Source organism: Merops nubicus, unplaced genomic scaffold, assembly GCF_000691845.1.
Source record: "Merops nubicus isolate BGI_N331 unplaced genomic scaffold, ASM69184v1 scaffold5715, whole genome shotgun sequence".
NCBI lineage: Eukaryota > Metazoa > Chordata > Aves > Coraciiformes > Meropidae > Merops > Merops nubicus.
This window is the reverse complement of record NW_008607492.1, coordinates 31,686-59,640: the sequence shown is the minus strand read 5'-3', so window position 1 is coordinate 59,640 and position 27,955 is coordinate 31,686. Positions and strand designations below refer to the sequence as shown.

Genomic DNA, 27,955 nt, shown 5'->3' with positions numbered 1-27,955 from the left:
GAGGCAGAGCAGAACCTGAAATCTTCCTGCATTAACATCTTCCTACAGACCCTCAGATACAGGCAGTTCAAGCAGGAGTCTCCAAAGGAATCAAGCACTGACTTTTCTGAAGGAAACATTTTTCACAAAAGCTGAGTGAGGCCAGGCAAATTCCTGGAGCAGAAGACACAGGCTGGTGGGAAATAAGATAGACAGAAAAGGTGACAGCAGAGAAGATAGGGAAAGAGAAGAATCCTCTGGAGAGCTGCTTCCCTGTCACCTGGAATGGCTGAGGTCTCCTCAAGAGAAGGAGCTCTCTACTTTGCAGGAAGGAGGCTGTGAGAGGTTGGAAGTGGAAGTAAGTGATGCCAAGTGACTGCCTCATGAATCTCATGTTGAGAGAAGAGCAGTGGGGGATCACTTCACCATCGGCATGGAACAGAAAGACACTGTCTCCTGAATTAATAACCTAAATCAACTGTTCTCCTGGCAGCCACAGGAAGATGAAAATCCAGCTAGAGTTTGCTTTTTCTGGGTATCATTACTTCAGCTGAAATTCAAAATCAAAGCAGGCAGGACAGGACATACTCAGCACTGTGCAAACCCTGCACCTATGACTTGCCTCCCCCCCATTAAATGCCTTTTGAAATGACACGGAGCAGACAGTCCATGTGCACCAGGAAGTGAGATGTGAGAGTCACAGAGAGCTCTTTGTCAGACAGGAACAAGGCCCAGAAAAAGAATAAAGAATTGCCTACATCTTCCCCAAGAAACTCCCCCAGTCTGTGTGCCTCATTTGGAACAGATTTCCCAGGACAGCAACACTCGTGTCTAGTTGACCTGTTCCTCAGAGCCCTAGCTCAGCTCTGTTTCTACTCCAGTCAGCCCCACCCCAGCTACTGTCCTTCCCTCCAGCTGCTCCACTGGCACACTGCACCCAGCAAATGTGCAATCAAACCATCAGGATGGTTTTTGGATGGAAGTGGCCTCTGGAGCCTCTGGTCCAAGCCCCTGATCAGAGCATGTACCATTAGATCCAGCTGCTTGTGGCCACATCTAGTGGAGAGCTGAATGTCTCCACAGACAAAGATGTTTGACCACCTATTTTGCTTAGCTCAGTAATTTCTGATGCTGCAAATTTTGTCTTATCTTACATCACTGTTCAGCTTTAAGGCCCTGGCTTTGTTATCTATGTACTTCCATTAGGTAACTGTGGACAGCAAGACCTTCACCTTCCCTTCTACAGGATGAGAGGGTGAAGCTCTCTTTGCCTTACCTTGTACATCATGTGCTGCAGCCCCCCTGACACTTCCTCACTGTCCCCTGTGCTCTTACAGCCCAAGTCTTCTCCGGCATATCAGGTTTGAAGACCTCCTTGCAAGGTTATCCTGATGGCAAACCCACTCTTGTCCCACTTTGACCAGGTGGATCCCATTCCTCTCAGTAATCCTTGTTCCTCAAAGAGGGACCTGGAACCTCCCATAGAGAAATGTGCATCTCTTCAGCTTCCTGTTATTTCTCAAGCACACTACACTTGTGTCCACAGCATCCAGCTTCAAGCAGTTTCCTAGGCAGGCGATAGAGAAAACCTGTGTACAGCTGATGTACCTCAACTGAACCCCCAAGTCATCAACCAAACCCTCAAATCCATTTCTGCAGGGCTGCACTACAGCCCCTTTTCCTCAAATCTGTACGGACAGGCAGGATTACACGGTCCCACAAGCAGAATCCAGCATTTGTCCTTGTTAAATTTCACAGAGTGGAGGACTTCACAGCACTCAAAGTCCCCAGGGACTCAATGTCTCCTCCTAATTTAGGACTGCCAGCAAACTTTCTTAGCATGTGCTCCACTCCTGCATCCAAGTCATTGATAAAAACATTCAAGAGAACTGGCCTTAAAGTTAAGGGCTGAGGGACACCACTAGTGACTGGCCACCAACCAGCCTGACGTTAGCCCATTGACCACCCCTCTCTGAACCAAGCCCTTCAGCCAGTCTTTCACCCCAGGAAGCAGAGTGCAAAGCCACACCACCTTCCTGAGCTGCAGTCACTACTACAGCACTGCCCTTGTGTGCAGAGACCAGCAGAAAGTATCTCCAGGAGTTGAAACAGGGCAATAAATATCTAGACAGATACATTGTGTATTGATCTTTTGAGTTTGGGCTGAAAGATTTATGAATTAGAACTCGTTAGTTAGGGCTCTCTGCTGACTCAGTTTATAGGTCAGGTTTAAAAAAATCTAATCCTTTCCAACTCAAACCATTTCACCATTCTCTTGTTACAGAAACTTCTGTTTGTGAGAAAATGAGGTGAAATCCCTTCCTAATCCTGCTGTACTGCAGAATAACTCCCTTGCTGTGTCTCACTCCTACCAGATGCCCAAATACCAAATTGACTAATAGTGAGAGAAACAGCTGCCCACTTTGAGAGGTGCAACATTACACATACAGTCACAGGGAGAAATTAAAAGCTTTAGTTTTTATTGTCTCTGTAGCATTGTTTAAAACCTCAAAAGGTCAGATGCAGGGGCAACAACAAAGGGCACATATCACCTAGGTACAAGGATAAAGACAAGTCCCCAGACAAAATGTGAGCTGGGATCAACCTGGTCACTGAGAGGACCCATATTTGGTGCGAGTGAGACTGATGATCTGATTTGCTAAGCTCAGCTATAGGCATTACCACACATGTTCCTACAGTGAGGAGAGAATGGATTAATCTAAGTGAAGCCTGTGGCAGTCTCTATGGTTACAGCCAACATTTGCTAATATAAGCCATTGTCTTCAGATGCTTAACTTGCCATGTTTCAGCTGCTTAGCTGAAATTTTCCATCACTGCTCATTGTTTCCAGGTGAATTCTCTAGCAATCGGGTTAGCAAATGTACTGAAGAATTCTAGGAGATCCTCCTGCTGAAAGTGCTTCAGGTTTGCCAGGGACTCAGTGTGATCATCTGTTACCATCCTCTCAAATTTACCCCATGGCTTGGTGACTTTAAAAGACTCAGCAGATTCTGCTAGAGTTTTTGTGCTGAAGTTTCCAAAGATGACATCTACAGTGGATGATTTAAACTCAGCCAGCCACTACCACATGGTGCCAGACCCACCTACCTGTGCACAACCCCAGAGTCCTGCAGAATGGGTGGTTCAGCCAAGGCACATCAACCCTGCCCTTCCCCTGAAGGACTGGTTGTACCTGAGGGTTGAGGAAACAGAAGGCAGTTCAAATTTTGACTCTGCAGCTCTTCAGGTGACTATGGTATAAATAACTGGCTCCACCCCACTGGTATTCTGGCAGGTTTTGCATTAGCCCCAACAGCAAAGACCAGTGCAGTGGATCCAAACACCAAGTCAGAACAGTCACTCACCAGGACTCAGCAGGACACCAGTTTCTGTGAAAGGCTTTCTAACAACAGGTTCCAACACTATGCTGTGATAAACATTTTAAAACCTGAGCTGAAAACATTTTCTTTGAACATTTTTGTGCAAAAGAGGCATCCAAGCCTGTTCATCTCCACCAGCCCAAATACAGCCATCAACACCATGCGTGCCAGATTCTGCTCATCTAAACCAAGCAGAGGGAGCAAAAGCAGATTGTGTCCTGTGGCCTGGGTCAGAGGAGCCATGAGGTTCTGGATACCCCCAAAGAGGTTCTTCAGCCAAGCTGGGTTCTTGGCAACAGCTTGTTCTTTCTGCAGCACCTCCACCACCCTACCACTTGTCCTATCTTCATTCACCCCTTGTTCTCTTTCCCAGAGTTTGGGTGGTGCTTTGCTAAATTTCACCTTGTTTGAACGCACCATTCCTCCTACATATTCCTGATTTCCTAATTAAATGTTACCAACTTTAACCCCTTGGAAGTGTTTACCAGAGAGATGACTGGTTGGTGGGTTTGTGCCTTGCAGGTGTCCTGTGGCTGTCAGTGGTGTCAGAGGTGTTGTACATCATGCTGTTGGTCGTCGGATTCAGCCTTATGTGCCTCGAGCTCTTTCATTCAAGCAGTGTGATAGATGGGCTCAAGTTAAATGCCTTTGCTGCTGTCTTCACTGTGCTTTCAGGTATGAACCTTCCCTTTCCCTTTTACTCACAGAGCCACAACAAAAGAAAATTCTCAGACTTTGGAAGAAATAGAAACCAAGAGCTACAAGACTCTGCTCTCCTCGTTTAGCTATTGCATCTTTCGGTTCCTTTGGAACAAGGACCACATGATAAATTTGCCTCTTGCCAAGGGGAGCTGAAAATACATATTCCTGATTTCACAATGGCAATGCATTAATTAGCCTTCCCCCAGCCCACATAGCCATTACCATAGCCAGAGCCTCCATTTTCAGCATCACCACACTGATGATCCCATAGGAAATAAAGAGCATTGCAAATTCTTTTTTTCTGTGTTAACCCTAAAAGCAGGTGAAGGTTTGATAATTCAAATCAAAGAAAGAAGCCCATCTTGTTCATTAGTAAAACTGAGAATGAAAGCTGTTCTAGCAATCACACTTAGGAGCAGCCTCAGGAGTAATTTGGAGACACATCCATCTCTCAGAACGATTGTATCAGGCTGTTTTCATGCTTGGTCTGTACTTGGAGCCCTTCAGCATACAAGCCTGAGGAATTCACTCCTCTAAAAGAAGTTAACACATCCAACCATGTAATTAAGTGCCCCTTCACTTCTATGCTGGCTAAAAACTCCACTTTCCAGGATTTATACAAGCAGCCAGTCACAGATGGCTTTTGTAAGCACTCCTGCATGGACCTCTTGGGCAGAAAACTTCTGCACTAAAAAGTGCATTTTGTTCAGCTGTATTTCAAGCTGAAAGACTATAATAGGCAGTGTACATTCTGTGAAGGTGTTTGTGTCTTCAGGGATAGCTTCAAACTGTGAAATAACTGTTAGTAGTATAAAATTTAGGTCAGAAGTAGAGTTTAAGAGGATAAAAAAAAATCTGGTAAAAACTGCCCAAACCTATTTTCCAACTTTGGATGCAATTTAGATTTTTTGAAAAGCCACTTCAATCTTCAGAATCAAGCTATGTGGAATTCTTCAGCATTCAAACAATTATTTTGATGCAGTTTATCTTTCTCTTCACCATTAACTGCAGTTTTAAAGTTTTGTGAGAATTATGAAGTTTTCTTTCCTACACATGCTTCTATTTTGGTTTTGACCTTCTATCTTTATAAGTACATTGCCATGATGTTCTAAATATAAACTTCAACATTTTACAGGGGGAAAAAAAAAAAAAGAAAAATAGTAAAAAGCAAAAAATTTATTTTCAGTGACAGAGATATCCGAGGAAAGAAGAAAAACACATTTATTTAAGCTTAGCTTGTTTAAAATAACCCAGCTTAATAGAAATTAGGTAATGAAGAGGACTTTGCCTTGTAGCAACACACTTATTCAAGTCATGCTAGAGTTCCCTCCCAGCAGTCCAATGGCATCTTCATACTCTAATAGCTCAATTTCTAAAGGTTAGGAAAAACGATCCTAACAGTGTGGCCACTTACCACTGTTTCTTAGAATCATAGAATCCTTTATGTTGGAAGATACCTTTAAGATCATCAAGTCCAACCATCAAGCCAACACTAAGTCCTCTGCTAAAACAGAATCAGTCTGCCAAAACAGAATCAGAATTCTTAACCTCTTACAGGTCATCAAAAATAACCCACCACAATATCATGATTTTTGTATCCCTCAGCCTTATACAAGTTAAAAACCTTACAGATATCTCTCCTGTAATATTTATAATAAAACACTTGAAATCATATGTTACATTCCATAAATAATATTTCAAGTAAAGGTATCTGAAAAGACTTTAAAATCTGTTGTCTTTTCCAAATTTAGTTCCTTAACTGATGGGTGGCATCAGGAACAACCCAAAAGAGCATGAGGCAGCACAATGTAAGAAAGATTTGTGTCGTTTTGTGATAGTCCACAGATGGCATAGTGCCCCTGACAGCACAGCCAGGTCCACGTCCACCCCTGACCCTCACCACCATTAGGCAGGTAAAGCCAGAAGTGGTCCCTGTGCACCAGCAGGACTTGCTGATGACCTCCTCCTCACCTCCATCAGTGGATTGTCATCCTGGCCTCCCACACGGGTCTGAACATTGCTGAAACCCCATTAAGGCTTTGCACAAGACAACAGAACAGATCAGCCTTGCTGAAGCTGGTCCTGGCTGTGTCAAACCTCCCAATGACTCTGAGTAACTGGGACACCTCTCAGGGCACTCTGTGATATTTTATTAAGGCTGAAAAATTACTGACAGTAGCTATAGGAACAGCAAACCCCAAACTTTAAGATCAACGCCATAACTGTCAGCTGGAGAAGAATTCACTGATTTAAGTAGTACAGCAAGGCCCCAGTGGATTCTAGAAATTAAATAGAGCTAGAAACAAGCAAGGTGTGCACCAGTTTGCTGTGCTCCCATTAGGCCAGCTGCCCTGCCAAAATATCATTTCTTCAACCTGAATTGCTCTTTCCACCTCCTAACTTCAGTGTCACACTGACATGAAGCAGCAGAGCAAATCACCACAGCTCCTTGTAATCAAATGGCCTCTCTCAGCCCCTGCACTTTGTATCAAATATGACATTTGTCTTGCTGAAGGTCTGCTTAACATACCCACAACACAAACATGACTTTCCCCAGCTCCCCTCCCCCAGAACTGCCCTGAATCATCCACGTGTCTGGTGAGACTGATGAAGCACTTTAGACTCTGAAAGCAAGCAGGAAAGAAGAGACAAAATTTGGGTCTGTAGAGGGAAAAAATCAGGATCTTCTGTATGGATAAAGGACAACTTGGGGAAAAAATAGCTGGTCAGAGATAAGAAGAAATGATGACTTCAATTAAAGTGCAAAGTGCAACATACGGGACCACACTGCACCCCACCGTGCAGTATTTCTAAGTCCCTTGAAGTGTTGTTGCAACTTTTTAGCACCTGTAGGTCCAAGGTCTATCTGGGATGTGATGACCCTGCCCCACTCTTTAGCTAGCTGCCTGAACCAGTGTTTCTCATGAGCTCAGCTGGGAGCATCATTCCCCACTGCCCAGGTACTAAAGGAGACACACCCGAGATGGTTGTAGCTAGAGAACTCTCCAGAGTTGCTCCCAGCCAACTGGTTTGCTCAGAGAGATGTCTAAATGTAAAGTTCAGGCAGTTTTTTCTGCTCAAGCCAAAGGAACACCCTAGCCAGCCAAGTGGCAGAGCAAACTCGGGCTACCCTGAGACTTGACTGCAGCCCTGCTCTTTAACATCATGGTGAGTAGTGTCTAATGTGTTGTCTGATCTCCACCCACTTGTGGATGTGGAAAACATAAACGGTGGCACAAACACAAGCATCAGCAGCACTGTGCCACCAAAAGTATTCCTGTGGTGTCCTCTCACCACACATCATCACAAGGACTGAGTTCATTTCCTTTTATAACTCCCAACTAATTTATAAACGTTCACATTCACAAATCTCAGCAAATGTTCAGATAAAGCATCTTTGTTTGGCATTAACACATTCAGTCTTGCATTGCCTACAGAAGCCTCTCTCATTCTCTTACCTGAGGCCTGTCTATGATGGCTTAAGTGAGATAACTGGTGGGTGTCTTGCAGCAGCAAGGCTGGTGGTGATGCTAATTGTGCAACATTTTCTTCAACGATTTTCTTTCTTTAACTCTTCTCTTAATTGAGAATTCAGTATGATGTAAAATAATGAGCTCTCAGTCACACCTTTCCTCTGCCCATGCAGCTTCCTCCTCCACAGCAGAATAGGAGGCACAGAAGTACAACAGAGGGAGTTTTTTGAGCTTTCAAAGCACTTCCAGCAGTAGATGTCTCAAGAATTACAAAAAGTGTTAGCACAAAACCTCCTGTTATAATCCCTGCTTCTCAGGTCTTTTGGGGATGGTGGCACACATGATGTATACTCAAGTTTTCCAAGTGACGGTCAGCCTTGGGCCAGAGGACTGGCGACCACATTCATGGGACTATGGATGGTCCTTCTGGTAAGTGTCACCACCAGTTAATGTCTTTTCATCTGTAAGTTGTTCCATCAGTCTGTTGGGAGACCATCCATATCATCTCCAATTTCCAGGAACATGCCTGTGAGCTTCTAGCTGCCCAGATCCTAGGAACAAAAACCCACCATGGCCATACAGGTCCTCTAGGACAGCTACCAGTGACTGTGCAGCAGCAGCTGTGCCCATCAGCAGGTACATGGCATTTGTAAATAAACAGCAGCCACAATTACCAACACAGATTGAGCACTCTCATTAAAAGTTCAATTTAGGTACATAATTGCCATGGCATTTCAGAGACTTTTTGCTTTTTTTCTTTTGGTTTTTAATTAATGTCTTAGTTGAACCTACTAGTGCAACTTCATAATACAAATGCAGAAGAGGATATAAATGCTCCTAGCTCCATGATACTTCCCTGTGGATCATGGGAAGAAGGCTTGGGAAAATGGACATCACATTCTGGAGAGATTTATTTTTTATCATTTCTGTTTAGCTTCTAAAAAAAAAAAAAATCACATAAAAATAATTTGGCCAAGACACATCAACTGTGTTATATTGCTGGCAAGTTTATAAGAAGCTTAAGAGTAGGAGACTGTGGGGAATAAAAATACCTGCAAACAACACTCAGATGCCTCTGGAGGCACCAGCCTGTTTGGATGGCTAGGGAAAATACTTTCTTCTTTTTCACTTCTAAATATAGCATTTTATTTTCATTCCATCTCAAAGCAGAAGCAGTAACCTTTGCTAATACCAATAAATAAATACAAATGCTTCTCATGCACAGCACTGCAGGGAATTCTTAGTCTCTTCCCTTCTCCCTTCACTCTACTGGTTCATAGGAAGAGTTACTAACATTTTAGTAACATGTTGCAAATATATATATTGCATTCTAATTAAAATGCAGCTTATTCTGTATCAGTAATGAATATTTATTGCCTATGATGAACCTGTGAATATAATGCATTCACATATTTATATTTGTATAAATATTTATAACTATTCTGTCATACTAATTGCATAATTAATATACTTAAACAATAAGGCATATTCTCTATTATTTTGTCTTCAGCAATCTATTTTATAATTTACTGCAATGCTCAGAATTCAGGGTGGTGTTGAATGTCTAGCATAGTAAAGCACTCCTAGCCACCACCAGGTCCCAGCCCAGCCTGGGCAGCCAGAGCCAGGGCACAGCAGGCTTTGGTTCAAAGACCAGTGAAGAGCAGCAGCATTCCCAGCCTGCCGTGGAGCTCAGCAGCCTGAGGACAGCTGTGGGGTTCCTCCTACCATTCCAGTGGCTGGTTAGCAGAGCTGGCAAAGGAAGGTCTGAAAGTCAACACAGCAAAAGCAAGGCATCTTCCTTCAAGCTAACCCTGAACCTCTAGAGAGCTACAACTCCCCTGGCACTGCCCAGACTTCAGCACCTTCTCTAAGAAGCCTTGGAAACAGATGCCACCCCAGCCTGGTGGAGTTTGGACACTCTGTACATGTAGGAATTCCTTTCTGCTCCATCTGGGGGCAGGTGCTGAGCTTTGAACAGCCCTGAACCAGTAGTGCAAACATCAGCATTATTTACAGCCTCCAAAAGTGCCACTGCAGCATCCCACTAGACAACTGGCCAGAGCACAGGGAGCTGTCACCCCACTGAGAAGTGGGGCCAGGCAACAGCCTCCCCATGGCCAAGAGCCAAAGGCCACGAGTGGAGACCTAGATGGCCACCCATTCCCCAGGCACCAACAGAAAATCTGCTCTTCCTGTGACTATTTCCCCTCTATCCAAAGAGCATGCCAAAAATACCTCTCCAGAATGAGGAAGGGCTGCCTGTGATCTGCCCAGATGTCCCAGGGTTGAACACAAACTGCTTGGTCCCTCTTCTCTTACCTCATTCCCAAGCCATTGGCCAAGCCTGGAGGTTGGTCCGTGCTCTGGCACAAGCCAGGGGTGGGCCAGGGGTTTCTCCAGGCAGGGGGCTTCTGTGGCTCTGAGGGTCCCTTGGCTTTTTTAGAAGGAAAACAAACACAAAACCTGAGTTGTTCAAGCCACAGAGGAACTTGAGAGCACAGCCCTGGGCTCATATACCAGGGGCACCACAGCTAACAGTCCCCCCCCACCCAGGGCACAGCTGGCATGGAGGGGCAGTGTTGTTACAGGCCATCACCTAAGGTAGAACATAACTCACAGGGCAACCACTCTTTACACCTAAATGTTTAACCAGGGTCTATAAAATCAAAACCATATCAATCCTAATTCTTATTATTATGCTTTACCAGATGCCAGACCTGAGGTCACATTGAGAGCCTTCATTCTGTATTTCCTTATCCAAAGCTTTCAGCATTTCTGAGTTAATGATTAGAAATGATCAGAAACTTTGCAGAGTGCTGTTTCTCCCCAAGTCACTCCCTGGGCACAGTGAAGCAGGTGGGTTCAGCTGGCTTCAGGCTGCTCCACAGCCCAGCTGGAAGTGGTTGGAGCTCTTGGAGCTTTTCCACACGCTCCGTGCAGGAAGAGGACACTTTGCCAGGCTTCCCTGTGCCTGGACATGGCATGGGTTCCCTTTCCACTTCTCCACCCAGCTGTGGGAAACCTAATGGAACATCTTCACCCCAGGGTTGGCTGCACTTCCTTCTCATTTCATTGCATCTGGCAAATGGGCTCACAAAGCACTAGGAGAGGGGCTGCCCCCCGCACTTCTTGGCCATGGCAGTTCCTCCAGGACTTGCCATGCACTGAATTCTTAAATAATTGAAATGAGCCATTTCTCTTCACTTGAACCGTTTTCTTTCCCAGGTTTTTCAGTTCATGAATATGTGTTCTTTTCCAAGTTTTGCCTAATTTGCAATGAGAAACTGTTTCCTTGTCTGCAGATGCTTTGCAGAATTGGAAAATAGCTCATGCTGAGGGCTCTGCTGATAATGTGTATTTATAAGATAAACCACTGTGGCTGCTTTCTTTCTTGTCTGCATAATATACATCAGTGTTCAGCTTGGTTCTCCAGAAAGCTAAGGCAAGAAGCAGGTAAAGTGTGCAGCTGACACAGATGATTAGGTTAATCCAAATTAGTTAGGAAGCCACCATCAACTCTGTGTAACTGGAGCTGGTGGTCTGTGTGACATCAAGAGGAGCCTGAGCACAGTTGAGCTCTGCAGACAAGAGGAGGAATTCAGTGCCTTTTTTTTGTAGCCCCATTTCATGCTCAAAAAGCACCTAAACACCCTGGGGCCATGAGGGCACCACAACCACATCTGGATTTGAGATCAATGAGGTAAAGTCTTGTTCTGCTCCCAGCTGACCTCTCCTTGCAGACCCAGGACAACACTTGCTGCTGCTCCAGCCTGGCTTGGGGCAGTCATTTTTTTCTCCCCCTTTCCTTCTCCCTCTGTCTCCCTGCCCTCCTGGTTGGTAGTCACAGTTGCCCCGTGGCTGGCTGACCAGCACTGCCTGCACACGTGGGGCACTGCCCCCACATTGGATGTCTCCCCAAAATGGAAGTGCTGTCTTCTATTTTGGTCAGGATTTCAGAAACCAGACTCAGGCCAGGAATGCTAGAAATGTCCATGAGCTAGGAAAGAAGGAAATACAGTAATCTGATGAAGGCATTAAAAAAACCAAACAGAATAGAAACCATCCCTGCAATAGCAATGTGCAGGCAGTCCCCCACAGGTGCTGGAGAAGTTCCACTGGTCCAAAAGTCATGTCCTCTGGGGCATTGCTCCTTCCAGGGGTTCACTGTGCTCTGTGGATGTTAGCACTTGTCTGCAAGGCTCCGAAATGTTTCAGAGGGAAATCCAGAGACATTTGGCTCAGTGTTCATGTTAGCACCCTCCCATGGGGTCCTCCATGGGATGAAGGTTGCTCCCAGCCCCTAGCCCAGCATCCCACCTGCATCCGAGGTGAGGGGAGGAGAGTGGGTTTGTCACCACGGCCCGGGCTGCGTGTATCTCTTAGCATCAGGACTACAACGTGAGCTGCTGTCTTAACCCAGCTCTGTCTGCTGGTTTCTCTCTCCACAGCCTGGCCTGGGGCTCCTTCACCTGCTGCATGGCTGCTTCTGTCACCACCCTGAACTCTTACACTAAGACTGTCATTGAGTTCAGACACAAGCGCAAAATCTTTGAGCAGGGCTTCCGAGAAGAGCAGAACTTCCTAGACCAGGAAGCCATCAAGTACTTCAGAGAAAGGTCAGTGCAGTCAGTCCCTCTGTCAGTGGAGGTTCCCGTGAACTCTGCCAGGCTCGCACCCACCTCCGCACACGGGGGTGAGGGCTCTGAGACACTTGGAGAGGTTGTACGTTAAAGACGAACACAAAGGATGCTCTTGGATTTGGGTTTTTCCTAAATTTTGTGGTGTCCCTGTGCCTGCCTTTTCTTAGACACTCATTAAAACACAAGACTGACAAGTCCTTACAGGACGCATTGGATCATAGGGATTCATAAGCTGTGTACCAATGCAATTCTCCCTCTCTGGAAAGGCAAAAACTGTGGAGACATAACAAGTGTTATAGTCATCCTTTCTCAGCACACGTAATGGGCACGTCCCAATAATCCTAACAGCTGCTGAGACATTCTCCAGGCACCACTAGGCCACTGTGGAATTGTCATCTTCCATAGCCACATGCCTACAACCCATGCTAGGCTCCTCCAAGCCCATCCTCCTGAGCTCCTCCACACAAATGTCATACATACATCATACTGCATGACATAAACAGCCACACAGTGCCACCCACACTGCTACCAGGGTCTTAGATGGTTTCTAAGTCCTCTCTTGAGCCTTGAGGGTCCAGAGATGCTCCTTCACTCTGCCTCTCACCACACACTACCCATGCTGCTCTACTGGGATACCTGCTGCCCTCATTCTTTCATGAGAGGTTTAAGGCTTTGCTTAAAATTGCAGACTGTGAGGAACAGACATTGCCCTCACACAGCAGAGGTGTGTGATGGACTCCATAGGGCTACCTTCATGGAAGGAGAAGCTGAAGCACAGAGAATCCTCACCAAAAGTCTATTGTCTAAAGTAATGTAAAGATATTTTGGGGAGAGAAAATACAAGAAGGGTTCATTCTTGTTTTTCTGACCAATGTGGCAGCTTCTCAGAGGTGGAAGAGAGCTGTTGGGAAGCTGAGGAGACAGCAGATTTTAAATCAGACATTTCAGTAGCAAAGTCAGGAGCTCTCCTGAGCAGGAATAAGGAGAGAACTTCCATGCTTATTGCTTCGCTTTAGTTACCCAGCCTCAGCTAAGAGTCTCTGTTGTTCCAGTTACTCCTCTGCCAACTTCCAAGTTTTCACTCTACCTTCCAGACAGTCTGGAAGGATGAGATAAATTGTTCAAACAACCACGATTTTTCCTAGTTTTGTATTTAGAGATGATAGTGACTGTGTGTGAGAAAAAACCCAAACCAATCCCAGTGAGGAGGAAGTGGTCAGCACGTGCCTCAGGAGACATCAACAGTCAGTGAGGGAAACCAGTCAGCCAAGGGAAACCAGACAGCAGAGTTGTTCAAGTGAGGGTTGCAGATGAGAGTCTGGCAGAGTTGTAAGCAGCAGAATATGGTGAGTTACTTTGGGAACTGCTAAGAAAACTGGACAAAGTACCACTACTGCCCTTTCTGGAAAACAACCAACCAACATTAATGGCATAAAGGACAGTAACCCCCTCTTTATCTCACACAGGGCTTTTGTGATTCCTCTGAACTCACCATATTACACAACCCCCCCCCCCCCCATTTTTCAATCACCCCCATCCCCCCCCCCCCCCCCCCCCTCCATTTTTACATACACCCACATCCACACCACACAAAACAATCAAACCCATGTTGAACGACTCGAATCTGAGACCTTCACCCCAAGATGCCACATAAAGAGGTGAGGGGCCCCCAGCAATGAGAACAAGCCAAATGCAGCATCAAGGCTTTTGCATGTCTCACAGGAGGAAGGTTTGAACTTACCCACCCAGAGACGAATAATTCCAAGCCAAGTGACAAGTCCCACCTTGGCCAGTACAAACCAGTGTGGGGTGTAACTCTTACCACTCGTGTCGTTCAGCAGAAGCTCCATACCAGGCAATGTGCACAGAGAACTGCCTGGACCCATGACTGCTCTGGGTACTGGTCAGAGCCACCCTGACCAGCGTACAGAGACAGTAGCTTTGTCTCCACCACTTGCCTTAGGACTGGGCTGTCATATTTTGCTCTCCCCTCCAGCTTCCTCACCCATTTTGAATCTGTGTGAGCAATTCACTTGTTGGTCACATCCTCCAAGCCCCTCCACACACACTTGGCAAACAGCTCAAGCACGGGCTGTTCCCAAACTTCATGATTATTACTTTCTTTTTTTATATCACATTATTTTAATTGTTCTATAAGAAACCCAGAGACAGTGTTACCATGGGATCATTCCAGAGATTTAAAGCTGTACAGCATTACAGCCTCATGGTTGTTCAAGTTAGTAGACTCATGCTCAGCCTCACTACTGTGACCTGGGAATACTCTGAGACCAAAGGGGTCCCAGGGATCATCAATTTGGAACAGAGTGCTGCTACAAGCCATGGGTGCCAGCTGTCCCAGCAAGCACACAACAACATCCCCCAGCTCCAACCTTCCTTTGCACAAACAGAAAACAACTTAAGTTCTCTTTCCTTCCTGTGCATCTCCCCAGGGACACTTCACATTCCCTCCCACTCCGACACCTCCGTGTTCTTCTTCATCTCTCATAAATAAAACCCTCCAGCCTTTCTTCTTCCCAGTCACTTTGTACATATCACTGCTCTTTCTGCACGTTCCTTTGCCTCAGCACACATCCAGCACACGCTGAACACACATCCAGCCTCTGTGCTGGATAGACTTGATGCACTAGGCAGTTTTCTAAGAGCAATGTATTTCTGGTGAAAGTTAAAGCTTTATCAGTATTCCCAGCAGCTGCAGTTTATCTTCTGCGAGATAGGGAAGAAAAGCACTAGCCCCATTTTGCCTGATAAAAGTTTTTTGTTGGAAAAACAGGGCCCTGCTCCCAGAGAATAAATTTCCTTTATCAAAACTACTGACAGTCAAACACTGCTCATCTTGCAAGTACTTTGTCAAACACAATCTCCTTGTATTTCCCTTAATTTTAATTGCATGTTACTGTGTATAACAACAAAAGATTTACTAGAGACTTACACTAGATGGAAGAGGTGAAATGCTCCCTTTAGAGTTCCCAGTTCAACAAGTGTGCAGCACATTCACCAGCAGTGCAGGAGATGCAGGGGATGAGCCACACCAGTGCATGGCTTGCTGTCCTGACCCCCTCCTCCTCCATCAGCTCCTCCCCATCCTCTCCCCTAGCAGGTCAGCCTTCTGCAGTGCTGCTGCTTGTTACCTTCAGTCTCTGCATCCTAAGAATTGCTTCAGCTGGGAAGAAGGACCTTTAAAATCACATGAATAGGTGTAACTCCCAATGCTGCTCCACAGGCTGGTTTGACTCCACCTTAACTTGCACATAAAAACTATCCAGCCTTAAGTCCACACATCAAAGCACAGAATGGTTTGGGTTGGAAGAGACCTTAAAGATCATCTAGTTCCAAACCCCTTGCCATGGGCAGGGACACCTCCCATCACACCAGATCGCTCCTTGACCTTGAACATTTCCAGAGATGGGGCAGCCACAGCATCTCCCAGCATCCTGTTCCCGGGTCTCACCACCCTCACAGTCAAGATTTTCTTTCTTACAGCTAACCTAAACCTACCTTCTTCCATACAAGCACAACCAAGTTGGAAACAGAGACAGCTTACACAGAGACAGTCAGATTCTCTGGTGACCTCCAACTGCAAAGACACAGATTTTGTCTCTCAGCAGCTAACCATCTTACTGTTTCTACCACTGAGAAAACATTTGAACTGCTGCTAAAAATAATTTCAAAGATTCATGGTGTTATATTCAACAATTATTTCCTTCCCAGGCCTGGGATACTTTGAAAAGCACAGACAAAATAAACTCTGTAGTTCACAAAATCAAAAGATATTACAGCTCTTCAGATATAAAAGATATGATAGCCCTCAGATTAAGCATAAAAGCATAACAGGTAAATCATACAGGCTTGGAGGTGTGATTCACATATTAAGTGTCCTATACAACTGTCAATAGAATTATCTGCCACACATCAGCTACCAGTCTGTCCTATTACTGGTTGTCCTCCCTTTTTCTCTCATTTCCCTTTTAACTAAGTGTTTGTCTGACTTCTGCTCATCTTTCTCAATATTTTAGTTTATTAGGTTTGTAACTGGTTTCTCTCTTTCTTCCCTCTCAGTTTCTCTTTCTGCTCTGTTTCATACTAATACTCTTGCCCCATATGATCTTGAGCATGGTCCATTGTCTACAGCTCTCCCCAGGTAGCAGAGGAGGAACCCTCCACTTACCTTCCTGCTTCCTTTGCTCTGAGGAGCCTTCCAGAGAAGTCAAAGAGACAGGGATTCTTTGTTCTTTCCTACCCAGTCTGATAAGCCAAATGGGTCAGTTAAAGGCATGTCAGTGTGCCAGGAGCTTCTCCTCTCCCACTAGCCCAGCTATTTGGCTTCTGTAAAGCCCTGCAGCACACAGAGAGTGGTTCCAGGACCACTGTCCCTTGTCACTACCTGCTCCACAGTGGGGTCATGCCCTGACACCCCTTCCTTGCCTCCCTACCCTGCACAACCAGACCTGGGAGGCCATGAGAAAATAAGGCTCACAAGCAGCTCAAAAGGGCAGCTGTAGCTGTAAGGGGGTGAGATCTGGGGCAAAAGAAGGCAGCAGCTTGGGGTGAACGTTTGTGGGGATTGGTAATCCTGGGGTCAGGGATAGGAGGCCTGAAAGGGTGGACATCAAATCCTAGTGGAGAGCTAGTCACTGCCCTGGGCAGGAATAAAAGTTAGTGAGGTGATACAAGAACACTTGAGTTACCCATTGCCCTCTTTTACTGCTGCCAAGAGAAGAAGTAGCAGCTTTTGGGAAGCCCTCCATGGCTGGTCAGGCTGCATGAGGCCAGGGCTGCTGTGTCCCACTGGAACTGAAGCCCCTGCAGCTGAGGTTCAGGTGAGCCCACCCCAGCACCCCTGGGAGGAGACCCTGCAGAGCAGCACAGCCCTGTCTCCACTCTGCTAAAGAGCCTGGTGCTCCTCAGGTGAGAGAAGCAAATCTCACTTATCAGGGGCTGCTAAAGCTACATTTGTATGCTGGAAGTGGATCTGGAGGACTCAGCCTTCCACAGCTCACTCACCCACAGCACAGCTTTTGCCAGCTCAACACCCATTATGGCATCACAGCTGATTTCACAACAGTTTTCTTGCTGACTGAGCTCTTATTCTGGTCTGCAAAACCAACCCAAAATCGGGCAGATGTTACTGGTGAGATTCTAGAGTGAACTGAGTTCAGACTGGTGTTGATACCAGTGCAGATGCAATGTCTCTGCAGGGGTAGAAAAAGCAGCTTTGAAGTGCTAGGAGCAGTTTGAAACAGACGACAGGACCAAAGCTATTGCAGAGATAATAAGAACTATTCCCAACACCACAGGAAATAGAACTTCTCAAATTACCATTTGCATGTGCTATTTTTTTCCTTTTTTGTACGTTCTTCTAATGCATCTTACTCAGAACTTTCTTTCTCTGACTCCATTGTATTCATATAAGATGTTGTGCAGATCACATCAATGCTTCCCAAAGACATGCCAACCTTTTGCTCTGATTTCCTCCTTGGTCACCTAGACATCTCAACAGGTTTTGAGCTACTGACCACTTACAGGGTCAGTATCTTCCCACACTGAGACCAGTGAGAATTTCCCACCTAAAATTCACCTTTCATTGGCACACAGGGAGGAGTGTAACGTTCTGCCTTGGATTTATTCTGCAACACAGGAAGGTTTATCTGCAGAGCCGTTCCTTCTGGACAATCACACGGACTGGCACTTAGATGGTGTAGCACTAGCAACACCCCCACTTCCAACACACACGTACTGCCCCATGCTCTTAGACCCAAACACTTAAAGAGCTGGAAAGACACAGCCCTGAGCCCCTCAGTTCTATTCCCCATGGCCTCTTGACTTGGGCTTTCCCCCAAGAGGGGCAAAGCCAATGGGACCAAGTCCTTCCCGAGACCATCACGAGCTCCATAATGGGCCTGGCTGGCTATAGATGGAGGAGCCCAGGTATGTTGTACTCTTGTTGGTTTTGAACCTTCCATTTCTGTACCATTGGGAGCAGCTTTTGTTTCTGTTAAAGGTGCTACTTCTATATTCTCTTTTCCAGGACTGAGGAGGAGAGGGCTGAGGCTGGGGACCTGAGGTTACAGTGCCTCCATAGCTGCTCCCCAAATAGTAAGTGACAATGGCTCGGATCTGTCCGATACACAATGGCTTGTACCATCCCCACGCTGGCTCCCTGGGGTTAAGAATAAGGTTTGGAGTAGGAAGCTATGGAAACAGAGGTTTGTAACCCTCCCAGACAGCTTTGCCCAGATGATAATCAACTAGCATATGAACAGTACAAAATTCTCCAGGATTCAGTTTAGGATGTGCACACAGCCTATAATTCTATGTTATCTGCAGAAGCTGTGACTTCATAGTAGTTTAAAAATATGCTCTAATTTACACCTGTATAACTTTCATTATCACTATCTTTTTTTCATCTATATTTATCACCAGTTTATGATGATGCATGCTATTGAATATAAAAATGATTGAAAGCAGCTTTGGTAGACAATAACATTAGTATAATTAATGCCATTTCTTGCCCTTACTCAGAGAATTGCTATGCTTTTATTCAGAGTTTGAAAAAAAATCCTACTTTAATCTATGGGAACCAGTGGTCCAATGTACAGAGCAGTTGTGGAGCATGGCTCCTGCCCTGAACACTCTGCTTTTCCTTCACTCCCCAGGGAAGATGTGTGCTGTTTCATGCATCTATTTCCTTGCAAAGAAAGCAAGTGATTCTTCATTCGAGCAGGAGGGAGACTTGGGAGAATGACTTGCTGACTCCACGCTGTGGACATTTGGAAACCTCATAGCATTTTCCTGCCTCTGTCTTGCTGAGGTGCTCATCTCAGCCCCATAGTCATGGAAGCTTGGTGTCTATAACCCTAATAACCCAGGGTCCTGAGCCCGCTCTTCAGACCTGCTGGAGCAGCTTTCTGGTCCCATGTCACTGCAGGTGGTCTCCCCAAAGGCATGACAGTGCTAGCACTGCTCTCCAGCTTGGGTTGGTATTGCCTCACATGGTAACTCCTGCTCTGTGAAAATGTCATGCCAGCTATGGACCTTTCCACAGGCAGATCCACAGCCTTCATTTTTCACAGGCCTGAAAGTATTAATTCATACAAACTTCATCTGGGTCATATTTCCCAGGAGAATTCCCTACCTGCCAAGCTGCTGGCTAGCACTCAAATGTGCTTATTTCATTATGAAGGCCTTCCAAAAACCTGTTTCAAAGAACAAATAACTCCTGGCATTAGGTGTTCCAAGGAACAGAAGGAAGGCTGTATTGGTCCTGTGCCCAGCCCTGCCCCAGAGCTTTGGTTTCACAGGCACAGCTTACCTCCAGAGGTCTGCTGCCAGCGTTGTGGAAGCCAACAGCCCAACAAGAAGTGCAGGATCAGGTTAAAGAACAGTGGCCATTCTTCACTATTACATCAGTTCCAGCTTCACATCAGTTACCTTCTGTAATGAACTCAGATCAATATTAATAAAGTGACATGAGTGAAGTTCTGCTCTCAGCTCACAGTTTATTTATGAATCCAGCTTAAGCATCAGAACCTTCATTATTCATGCTTATTAGGGAGGAAAACACATTAGTTACTGCTGCTCAGGATGGCACAAAGCCTTCAGATGAAAGTGTTGTTCGTGGAACAAGCTCCATCAAGCCATAACTGGCCTCTACCTGATCAGAGGGTTCTCCCTAATGTTGTTTCTAGCTTCATGCACTCCCACTCTCTCTCACATTCCCCATGCAACGGGCTCATGGCCAGCAGAGAGCTGTTAATGGCAAGAGAACAACATGAGAAGAGCTTTCCTACAGCCAAAGCAGCCACAAAGATTATGCTGGCCCTTTAGTTGTCCAGGGGCTTGCTTGTGAGCAAGGGGAGGGCATGTCACATAGAGCAGCCCAAGTCCTCACCATTGCTTGGTCAACTCACCACCTGCATTCCAATAGCAGAGCAAATGCCAGCAGATCAGTTTGAGGTTTTTTTTTTTAACTCTTCACACAGAGGGGGTCCTGTACCAGTAGGACATGAGGACATAACACCAGAAGTTATTTCTGCTGCTGGCTTCAAGCAGCATTCCATTCCCTGAGGGACTTGTCAGCTGCCCTCACTTAGAAATTCTCTTGGAACTCAACACCATGTAAGGAATATTCACCCATCCTCAGACTTCACACTTTTTTCTGTCCTTCCACAAAGACAAACCAGAGCTCTGGTCCTTGTTGGACTGGATCTGGCAAGGATTATTCGGGAGAGCTGCTGCTGTAGAGGGAAATGGTGAAAACTTTCAATAAAAGAACATGAGTGAGCAATTTTAGAAGACAAACAGCAGCTGGCCAGGTGATTTTAGAAGAGAGAGTCCTAAAGGTTTGTGAGCAGCCCAGGAGCACTGTGAGACCACAGGTAGCACAAAGGGCCTTGTGCCAGGCCAGGATCTCAGGTTCCTCTGTTGGTGAGACTAAATTATCTGTTTTGAGAAGTGGCCTTGAATGATAAATTTAATCAGAAACTTTGTTCCAGAGGAGTCTTGATCAGGGCAATGCAATAGTAGGTTTTTCTAATTCTATATTATAACATTTAACATCCACCCCTGAACTATATTTTTCCTTTAATAGGGTTTAAACTTGTCTGAGCTGGGCTAAGAACAGCTTCAGGGAGCTCTAGTTATGAATTGGCATCCTCTGCTCTCACCAAGCTGCCTTCCCATGCAAACATAAGGCTCTGGCCCCTCTACATCCAACATCCCCAGTCTTGTTTCATTCATATCAAAATTAATATTTCCATGGCAAAGCTTTAAACAGCCTTTATAGTCTATTTGCTATCTTTTTTTTGACCTTGGAGGTCTGAACTTGTTCTTCCAGATGTGCAGGGCTGGAAGAGCTCAATGCACAGGTCGTGCAGTTGCTCCAGACAGCAACTGTACCTGATTTCAGATATTTTCATGTCCATGGCACCTCCATGCTCTTCTCCAGCTTTCTCCCAGTACTAGGCATTACTGTGACGAGCCTGCTGCCTACATCAATGTGCCTGGAGCCCACAGTACGGTTGGGAGGGATACAGATGATAGATGTAGAACAAGAGAGAGGCAGGAGAAATGTCACAAAGGACAAGGAGGGACAGGTACGGCAGCAAAGCCAAAGAGGAGGTGGGTAGCTCAGCAGACAGCGTGTTCTTCCTGTCTGTGGCTAAAAGCCTTGGTTGTTATCTGAGACAGATAAACCCAGGGTCCAGCTTTTCTTGCACAAAGCTGAAAGCCTATTCAAAACTACTTCAGCATTAAAACAATACAGTCACTGTTTCAGCAGTGTAGGCATTTTAGGAGAGCCATCTAACAAAGAGCAGGCCTTGCAGGAAATAATTTTCCTGCCTTATCATCACCCTGCAGGCACTTGCTCAGGGTCCAGCCCACAGCTCTTCCACCAGCCTCCCACCCCGGCTGACTGCAATCAGAGTTATGCAGCCAGCCCCTCAGTGCTGCATTTTAAAGGATATTCTAATTTTTTTTTCTACTCCAACAAGATCACCAGAAGAACTTGAGATTGAAAACACGGTGGAAATTATTAATAAAAAAAAAAAGGATATCCACTGGTTTTGCTTGGTCCCATGTGCCACAGGAGGAAAGTGGTGCTGGATTTGCAGGCAACTTTCAAATGTCTCCAAATTCAGTGCTGCAAAAAAAGTCTATTGCACAAGCTCAGCTGGAGAGGGCAAGGCACAGACAGCAGCCAAGGTCACTCTGACAACGGGGAACATGCTTTATATGCTGAGCAGCACAGGGCTGGGGGAAGGCAGACAACAAGGGCTTGACGCATTTGAAGTGTCGCTCAAAGTTGTGTCAAGGTTTCTCCTTGTGGAGGTACCTGACAGCTGCAATCACCTTCCTATTTCATGTCAGCATTGATTTCAACTCCAGGTCTTGCAGTTCTTGCTGGAATTTATTCAGTTCATAGTGATTCACAACATAAAAACATGTGGAAAAAAAAATCCCTCTGATAAAGCACCACGGTTACAGATGTAAACCCCAGCCTTGCTATACTGAAAGCAAGGGGAATGTCACTCCTGTCTCCAGGAAAATCCTTGCCCACTAGGAAACTCCTAAGTTAGAGGTCTCCGTCCTACCCTTATTCACCTCTGCTAACATCCAGACTGACCTTTTGCTTTAACAAGCTTCAGACTGCTTCTTAAGCAACCAGCTTCTCGGCTTGAGATAAGCATGATGATAAAAGTAAATTCAGTCCTCTGTTTAGCACCACAGCCAGTGAAAATTAACAGGTGAAAAAGGAAAGCAAAAAAAGTATTATAGAAAGTGTTATCACTTTATGTTTCCTTTAGCTTCACACAGGTGAATTGGAAACATTTCTTACATAAATTTTAGGGAGATTAGTTATGAAACGTGCTCTCTGTCACTTTCTTAAATTGCATCTTTCAATTAATGTTCTATCTTCTAGAGTTAATCCTGGATTTATGCAAAAAACCCAACCCCAAAAACCCCACCAAAAAAAAGCCAGTTCTGTCCATCACTGCTCAAGGTGTGAAATGCAGCATTTCAGATTGTATATGCACCCAGATAACCTCTCAATTACTCTGCATATTGTATTCCCTCCCCCAAGAACACAGGTAGGGAGGGTTGCTCACTTAAGTTTTACACTGCAAGATATTTGAGGACAAATAGGTATATTTTCAACAAAAAAAGGTTACATTTTAGTTTTGTTTGGATTGCCTTAAAGTGGGGTTTGCTTCTGTCAGAATCAGTTCCTTATACTTTGCTACAGCAAAAAGTAGCTCCTGAAGGTGGGATTTTGTAGTGAAGGTTAAGGAATGCCTGAGATGCAGCTCTGATAGAAATAGCCACTCATTTTGTGTTCTTTGTGCCAGAAGATCACCCTTTTCCAGTCCTCTTCCTGCCCCCAGAGCAGCCCACAGCCAGCTCCCTCTCCATCTGCACGCACTTCTCCAGCCAGAAGCTCTGGCTCTAGATCCTCACGAGTTTACCAGGTTTCTGAGTCTCTCTGGCAAGAAATGAACCACCAGCTTCCTCGGTGCCAAATCCCAACTTTCTGAACGCCTCCACAGCATGACCAAACATGCTGGAGGCCATCATGCCCTGCTGGAAGGAGAGACTGAGGAACAGCAGCTCTGTTGACAAAGGCAACACAACCAAGATGCCCAGCAGCCCCAGGCTGCCCTCGCTCCCACAGCCCACTCCTCCAAGGGCCTGAGCTACCAGTTCTGACTTGTGCAAAGAGGGCAGCAACCCATCTGAGCCAGAGGGCTGCAAGGAACACTGCTTCTCCTTTAAAAACCTTTTTATTTAGGAGAGACTCTCCTGCAAGAGGCACTACAAGGTCCCTGTGGAAGGGGACAGCCCAAAGGCTCCAATGGAAGAGAAGGCTGGGGAGGTGGCACTCAAAAGTGAGAAGCTGAAGGGAAGTTGTGGGGGAAAGAAGTTATTTTCATGGTCAGGTAGAATCACAGAACAACAGAAGGTGGACAGGACCTCTGGAGGACTTCGGTCCAGCCCATTGCTCACGGCATGTCTGTTAGACCAGGTTGAGTCTGGCTGCTTAGTTCCTTGTCCAGTTGAGCTCTGAATACCTCCAAGGATGGAGATCCCAATGTGTCCCTTGGCCTCCGTCCCAGTGTTTGAACACCCTCAGGGTGAAGAAGCTTTTCCTTGTATGTCCTTTCCAATTCTTCTCTTCTATCCTTGCTCAGTCAGCTCATGAGAGCAAGGCTTTGCTGGGGAAGGGGGATCCCCCTGACATGTATTCCTGTTTTCTCTCCTGCCTTTTATATAACTCATTTTATGCTTTTTTGGCTCTGTATTTATTCAGTAGCTCTATTACTGTTTTCTTTTCCAATTAGAAAAACTCTGACTTGGATTTAAACCTGATAATTAAGCTGTGATCTCACCAAGGCCTTAACCCTATTAAAGCCAATAGGTGTGAGGCATGCCCGCTAGGACCTTAAAGATTTGGTGTTTAATTGTATCCAACACTGAGAAAGGCAGAGAAGTGAATATGTAGCTACTTCAAGCCACCAATGCTAACAGGACAGGACTTCATGCACTAGATCTTGTATAACCCATCCAGACCAAGATTCTGGGCTGTCTTCCACCACAAGAGGAATGTGTCTATCCCAGATGGACAAGAAGACTGACTTGGTGATGGGTACTGCTACAAAAGTTGGTCATGTCCTTTGGCTGTTAGAAATCCTGAGTCATGATCTGCACAGTGGGTGTGTTTGTATTCCCTTTCAAGCCCAAGGCATTTCTAGCTGCATTCTCTACCCATCAGGACAAATCCAGTCTAAAGGGGTGTATCTTTCTTCTCTTGCCATCAGTCTTCTCAAACCAATGAAAAAATATTGAGATTTTTCCTCATATTCAGGAGAGGTGGTCTGGCATCCCATGCAACTGGCATTTCCAGACACCTCAAAGAGCTGGTCAGCTCTCTTCACTGTCTACAGCCTAAGGATTCAGAGAAAAGACCTTAACAGACCAAGCTGTATAAAAGATCTATCCTACAGTGCCACCACAGGAGCAATGATGTCCTTCTGCACTGCCCTTCTCTTTTTATCTTGCCTGTTTGTTCATCCCCTAATTCACTGGGTAACCACTCAGAGCTACCAGGAGACTACAGCGTGGGGGTCCAAGGTGAAGGCAGCTCTTCACTCTGGGCATGGATGATCAAGGGCAGGTGCTGTGGCAACCTTCAAGCCAGGTTTTATCCTCTTGCATTCATGCTGGAGTTTGTCACAGTCATGTCAGTAGTTTACCTCCCTCCCTGTCCTTCCCTGGCACTAAATCCTTGGTTCTTGCAGAGCTCTGACTTTTGGGAAGGAGAACACCAACGTGTCAGTCATTGTCACACTGATGATACGTGACAAACACTCAGCTGGCACCAGGGAGGAACTGGTCCTGAGCTCACATGTCTTATTCTCAAACACTTGGCTCTTGGTCAAGACAAGCAGAGAGTTTTATACAGACATGAGAAGCCAATCAGCCTATGGGGAAATGCAGTCATGGGAACCAGGCTTCAAAATAATTGTCCCAAAATAAGCCTAAAAATGTTTTATAAGCCTTTAACCCAGTCCAGAGGAAAAAGCGTGTGTTTGTCTCTCTTTAGGGCTTCACAACACCCAGCTCTAAATGTCACTAGCACACAGAGGAGCAGGAGTGACCATAGTGCTCAGAACATTCCCCCATTCGCTCTGTCAAGCTCTTCCAGCGACCCATCCAGCAGCGCTTCACTTTCATCAGAACCCACCAGCCAGCTCTCCATGGTTCAGGACCAAACCCAGCTGGACATTGCCTCCTCCATCACTAGACTGGTCCCAGGAGAATCACCAAACCCTCAACTATTTGAGCAAAGAGATCAAAATTTAGCAATATTTTGTTCCAGCCCCCTGGGAGCAAGGACTGTTCCAGCCCCTTGCCCAGCCAGCCCCAGGCTCAGTGTGACACCCAGCTCAGCCAAGGCTCAGCCATCCTCTGCCTCCTCTCCACTCAGCCCAGGGATGAGTGCAGCTTCCTTCTACACCTTCTGTCCTCACGCAGCACAGAACCTACCAGCTTCAACACCAGACCACACCCTGACCCGCAGCAGGAAAAGCACAAGGCCTCCAGCAGCAATGGCTCCTGAAGACAGCTCCCAGTCTCCTGCCTATTCTGAAACTGGATTAGAGAATATAGGGAAGGGGTTTGAAGCAGACCTGGAAGACCCTGGTCATGAAAGGTATGTATCCAGACCATGCACACGCTTAACTCCTCAAATGACTCAACTTGGTATGAAGTCATTAAGAGCCCCTCACACATAAATTTAAATATCTTCTATGATTTAGTTGTTCACAGTGTTTGCTTCCCAGTATCTACCCTGCTAAACCCTGTTAGCCAAGAAGCAAAACTCCATGTTTTCCACACATCCACTGAGCTCTCCAGACCTGACTACAGACCATTCCTGGGCCAGGTCAGCCTAAGCTAACAGGGCAGAGATGCCTCATTCCTTCCACATCTCCTTCCACATCTCTCCCTGTACCTAGTAACAGCAGAGTCATTCTGCTAGAAGTCCAAGAGATAAGAGCTGGGGATGGTGTCCAGTGGCAAGGCTGGCTGGTGTCTCTGTGGTCCAACCCCAGGCACGCCGGGTTGATCTCCCTCTCTGAGCCTCTCAGCTCCACACTGTGTCTGCTACTTCTTTCCTTGGCAGGAGATTCGTAACCACAAAGGAATTTCAAGCCATGGAGAAAGAACTCGAGGATGTGAAAGGAGAACTGAAATGCCTGAGGTGGAAGGTGAGGCACATTGGTGAGACTGTGCAGCCCCTGGCCGAGGACAGCAAGCGCTACAACGGCTACACCCTGGTGGAGCTCAAGGCCATGGTGCAGTCTGAAGATGACCCTTACAGGGCTGCACACAAGATCCTAACTGCTCTCTTCAGTGATGTCTACTTGCTACAGCACTCGGTGACTGAGCAGGCCTGCAACTCCTGCTCCCTGCCCAAGATAGACCCGGAGCTGTACACGGTGTACTGTGACATCCTGAAGAGCATATTCCCTGGAATCAGCAGCCAGACCTTGAGGGAAGAGACACAACACGTGCAGCAAAGCATCCAGAAAGAACTGCAATGACACCAGAGCCTGCAAGGTGCTCTGCAAGGTGGGAAGCCTCCAATGATTCTAGAGGACTGAACTGTGGTAGGTACTGTTGGTTGAGTCTGTCCCTTTTAGGTATGAATCACCTGTAAAGGTCTTGGTGAGCTCTGAGCCCTTCATGCCACTTGCCCAGTGAGACAGGGTGGGAAGGCACTCTGCATACTTTCCATGTTTTAGAGAAAATAAAGCCCCCTTAGTGTCTCTTTCAATATATGGACATTTCCTTCTTTCCAGCAACTACAAATGCCAACAAAAGAATCCAGGGAAGGCATTATATGTCCCAGCAAGGGCCTTCTCCCAGCCTCAAACAGACCAACCAACCAGCATCTGGGTAGTTTCTATTTTATAGAGTATATCATTCATTAAATGACATTACTTGTTAGAAAATCGTGCCTGTTTTTTTTTTTTTTTCCCCCCTCTAAAAATGCTTTGCACATCAAATCAACCATAACTTGACTATACACTGGGATGAGACCTGCAACCCACCCACCTCTGCCCATCTGCACCCCGGGGTACACGGGGGGAAAACCAGGGTGCAGAGGTCAGCAGCTGCAGCCCACCCGAGCAGGTCTCCCTGCCAGGTAACTGGGGGCCAGGGCAAAATATGCCCTCAAATCTCCATCCCACCAGAGAAACAGGCAAGGGGCTGTGACCCCCATCAGCCCCCGATGGCTGAGCTACAGGCCAGCTCATACATGAACAACTGTGCTTTGCCTTCCCACAACTATGGTGCTGGAAGAGTGGCCCCTTGCAGAGACCCCCCAAGGTGGGTGCTGCTGTGGAACCTGCTGCTCATGAGAGAGGAAAATGGCCCTGGAGCTCCTTCCTCCCTGTCTGGGACCCAGCAGAGCACCATGGATGGACATCTGCTTGTCCATCAGGTTCTGCTCACAGGGCTGGCCTTGTGAAGATCTGGTAAGGGTGGAGGAGTGGAGGGATGGCCTTGTGGCAGCTTGCTCAGCACTGGTGGAAGATACTGCTTCCCAGTCCCACTGGTTCAGCCACCCCCTTTCAGAGAGTCATTGACACTCCTTGGAAGCTGTCACTCCCCTGGTCTCGCTGTGACAAAGACACCAAACTCCAGAGCACACCTGTCCTGCACACTGCTGCTACCTGCCAGGCCACCGAGGGTG

General features: G+C 46.3%; 1 protein-coding gene across 1 annotated transcript in view; it reads left to right on the top strand.

Annotated features, from left to right (window-relative positions):
- Positions 1-25,320, top strand: part of GSG1L (GSG1-like) — a 51,280-nt gene extending 25,960 nt beyond the window's left edge. Inside the window, exons 3-7 of the mRNA XM_008939947.1 lie at positions 3,882-4,034; positions 7,852-7,963; positions 11,986-12,153; positions 18,224-18,291; positions 25,298-25,320. Coding sequence (XP_008938195.1) covers positions 3,882-4,034; positions 7,852-7,963; positions 11,986-12,153; positions 18,224-18,291; positions 25,298-25,320 — 524 coding nt within the window. The remainder of the gene's footprint in view (positions 1-3,881; positions 4,035-7,851; positions 7,964-11,985; positions 12,154-18,223; positions 18,292-25,297) is intronic.
- The last annotated feature ends 2,635 nt before the right edge of the window (positions 25,321-27,955 follow it).